The 2,941-nt window shown below is 64.4% G+C and overlaps 1 protein-coding gene across 1 annotated transcript in view; it reads right to left on the bottom strand.

Moving 5' to 3' along the window:
- Window positions 1-1,742: 1,742 nt before the first annotated feature.
- Window positions 1,743-2,941, bottom strand: part of CHLNCDRAFT_58455 (hypothetical protein) — a 6,026-nt gene continuing 4,827 nt past the window's right edge. Inside the window, exons 17-18 of the mRNA XM_005845713.1 lie at window positions 1,878-2,810; window positions 1,743-1,769 (exon numbers count right to left, since the gene is read on the bottom strand). Of these exons, the coding sequence (XP_005845775.1) occupies window positions 2,708-2,810 (103 nt within the window). The 3' untranslated portion in view covers window positions 1,743-1,769; window positions 1,878-2,707. The remainder of the gene's footprint in view (window positions 1,770-1,877; window positions 2,811-2,941) is intronic.

Below are 2,941 nucleotides of genomic sequence, written 5' to 3'. Positions count from 1 at the left end.
CCGTTGAGCAGTTGCAGCAAGCGGAACTGCCTGACAAGCTCCACATCAAGCAGCTTGGTGTTATTGACTGGCGCAGTCGGCACACAGCTGATCTGGAGAGGGTGCACGGTGATATTGGGGCGCCCATGCGTCTTGCACTCCCATACCGGCAACGTGAGCCTGCCCACCACGCCGAGCGGCCCATAAAACACAGCTGCCTGGCTGCCCGTCTTGTGCAACTCACAGCAGCTGCCATTTTCTGCTGCTAAGTGGCAAGGAAGCGGCTCCATGCTGGCCAGCTGGGCTTGCCGCTGCTGGAGCTGCTGCTGGCGCTCCTGCCGCTGCTGCGCCGCCCGGCCCGGCAGAGAGGCCAAGAAGGCATCCACGTCCGCTCCGAGCCGAGCCTCCCAGTGATCACGTTTGCGTCCTTGCCGGTCGCCCCAGCCTAAGAAGCCGCTGGGTGCTCGCTCATCCTCGTTGTCATCCCTCTCACCCCGCCGCCTGGCCTGCCCTGGCACATTGAAGGGAGCTTGTTGTCCTGGTCTACTTGCACGGGATCTTTTTGGCTGTGGCCCGTCTAGAGGCCTGGGGGCCGTGGTCTTGCTAACCACCTTCACCCTAAAGTGGTGGCTCATGTCCTAGAAAGCATATTACGGTTGCTGGGATGCCAACAGAACAAACGGGAGGGAGAATGATGCATGATTGAGGATGATGTCCCCAATGACCCTCCAGGTGGGGGGCCATCATGCCCATCATGGGGCACATCCTTACCGGGAGGCCTACCTGCGTAGGCCTCCGCGCCCCTTTCCAGCGGCCCCAAACATCAAAACCTGAAGCGTTTGCGCTGCCCAGCCAATCCTGCCTTGTCCATTGCCCCCATCAACTACTCCCGGCACCCCTCCGACACCCCTGACGCACGCACCATGTCTCAGGCCGACAGCATCGCGCTGCTGGCTCAGCGCCTGCAGGCGCTCACGGAGGATGGCATCAAGATCAACCCCGCCACCGCCAACCCGGGTGAGCCCCGCCTGCAGCCCGCCGGTCAGGGTGCCATCGCTGTCGGGTGGCCCGTCCAGCCCGGCACCGCCCACCCGGCCCGTGCAGCGTGTTTGTGCGGCAAATGTGCTTGATTTAGACGGCTGCTGGCAGCCGTGGGTGCCCCACAGCCGCTGGCGGGCCATGCATGACTAAGGTTCACGCTATGAGTAGCTCAGGATAGTCTGCGCTGCTCCTGGCCGCCGCCCCGCTCCTAATGCCTGCATTTCACGAGCGGTTCAAGTGCGCGTCGACCGCTGGCCTTGGGTTGGCCTCAGCCTGCCGCCGCCACCCGCTACCCACCGCCCCCCGCTCCTCCCGACCCCTGCTGCAGCCCCGCTGGGCCTGTACGGCTTTGCCCTCACCACCGCCCTGCTCCAGGGCCAGAAGTCGGGCCTGACCGAGCCCAACACCGGCCAGCTGGCCATGGGCTTTGGCTTCTTCTTCGGCGGCCTGGCCCAGTTCTGCGCGGGCCTGCTCGAGTACCAGCGCCGCAACACCTTTGGCACAGTGGCCTTCTGCTGGTGAGCCTGTGTGCGGCAAGCGTGCATTCATCAAACCAGCACTGCCTGCCCTGCTCCAGCGCCTGCCCTGCCACCTGCCCGCCCCTCCCTCAACCCCCTTCCCTCCTGCCTTGCAGCTACGGCGCCTTTTGGATGTCGCTGGCCATCTACCAGACCCTGGTTGCCGCCCAAGTGTTTGCCCCCGTCCCCGTGGAGGGCGACCGCCTGATGCTGACGCTGTGGGGCATCCTGGTGAGGCGCCTGCCCATCCCATGCTCCCTGGCTGTCGCCGGCTTCCCAGGCCGCCCGCAAGCATGCATCATGCTCGAGCTGACTTGCCTGCCCCCCCAATCCCTGCAGACCTTTCTGCTCTGGCTGTGCACCTTCCACACCAACCTGGTCACCAGCTGGCTCTTCCTCTCCCTGGCCCTGCTCTTCTGGTTCCTGGCCGGCGGCGTGGGCTCCGGCGACGAGCGCACCACCCTGACCAAGTTTGCGGGCGGCTGGGGCTTCATGGTGGCCGCCGTGGCATTCTACGACGGCACCGCGGCGCTGATGAAGGATGTGTACGGCAAGCAGATCCTGCCCGTCTTCCCGCTCAAGCCCGTCAACAAGGTCAGCCTGGGCGACTTTGGCACCAAGCGCTTTGTGGACCCCGAGGTGGGGGAGGCCGCCAAGGCGTGAGCGAGCACCCACTTTCCTGGCGGCTTTTTGCCCCAAGCCACTGCGCCGCTGTCCCGTCCTGTTTACTACCACCAAGCGGGCAGCAGCCCACCATGAACTCAACCCCCTGACCCTACCCCTGTCTTCCTTCCACCCATTGCCCACCTGTTCTGCTCCCTTTCACGCCCCCCTCGACATTTTTTGGCGGCACGCGCTCCTGTCTCCCAGCTTTCATTGCATGCTCAGTACCAAGCCCGCCCACTCTCATGCCGCCTGTTGCTGCGGGCCTCTGTACGGATAACTAAAAACTACCCTTACCATGAGCTTACTGTGAGAGAGAGATTACCACGAGAAGAGCAGGGCAAAGAGGAGCAGAGAGAGGAGCGCTGGTGAGCGCGAGGCAGGCGAGTCAAAAGGAGGAGAGAGAGAAAAGCACCACCGCGCTTCCAAGGGCCAGCAACCCAACCGAGCAAGAGGGGCTGGCGGTTGGCGTGCCGCCTGGCTGGTGCTGTTGTGCCGTGCAATGGCTACCGCCGCATCTGTGGGTTGAGCGGTACCATCTTGTACACGTGTCCCGCCAGCTCAGTCAGCCAGCCTGACTCAATGGCCAGCACATCCCGCATCTCATACCTGCACCAGCCCAGCCCCCCCAGCCAGGCCACGGCGAGTTGAGACAAAAGCTGGCCGGGCGCCAGGCAGGGCCAGGCAGGGCAACGGGTGCACGCAGCAGCACCGTGTGCCGGCAGCACGCGACAAGGGCT

Source organism: Chlorella variabilis (genome assembly GCF_000147415.1).
Source record: "Chlorella variabilis unplaced genomic scaffold CHLNCscaffold_16, whole genome shotgun sequence".
NCBI lineage: Eukaryota > Viridiplantae > Chlorophyta > Trebouxiophyceae > Chlorellales > Chlorellaceae > Chlorella > Chlorella variabilis.
Note: the sequence above shows the minus strand (reverse complement) of the source record. Positions and strands in the feature narration are given on the sequence as shown.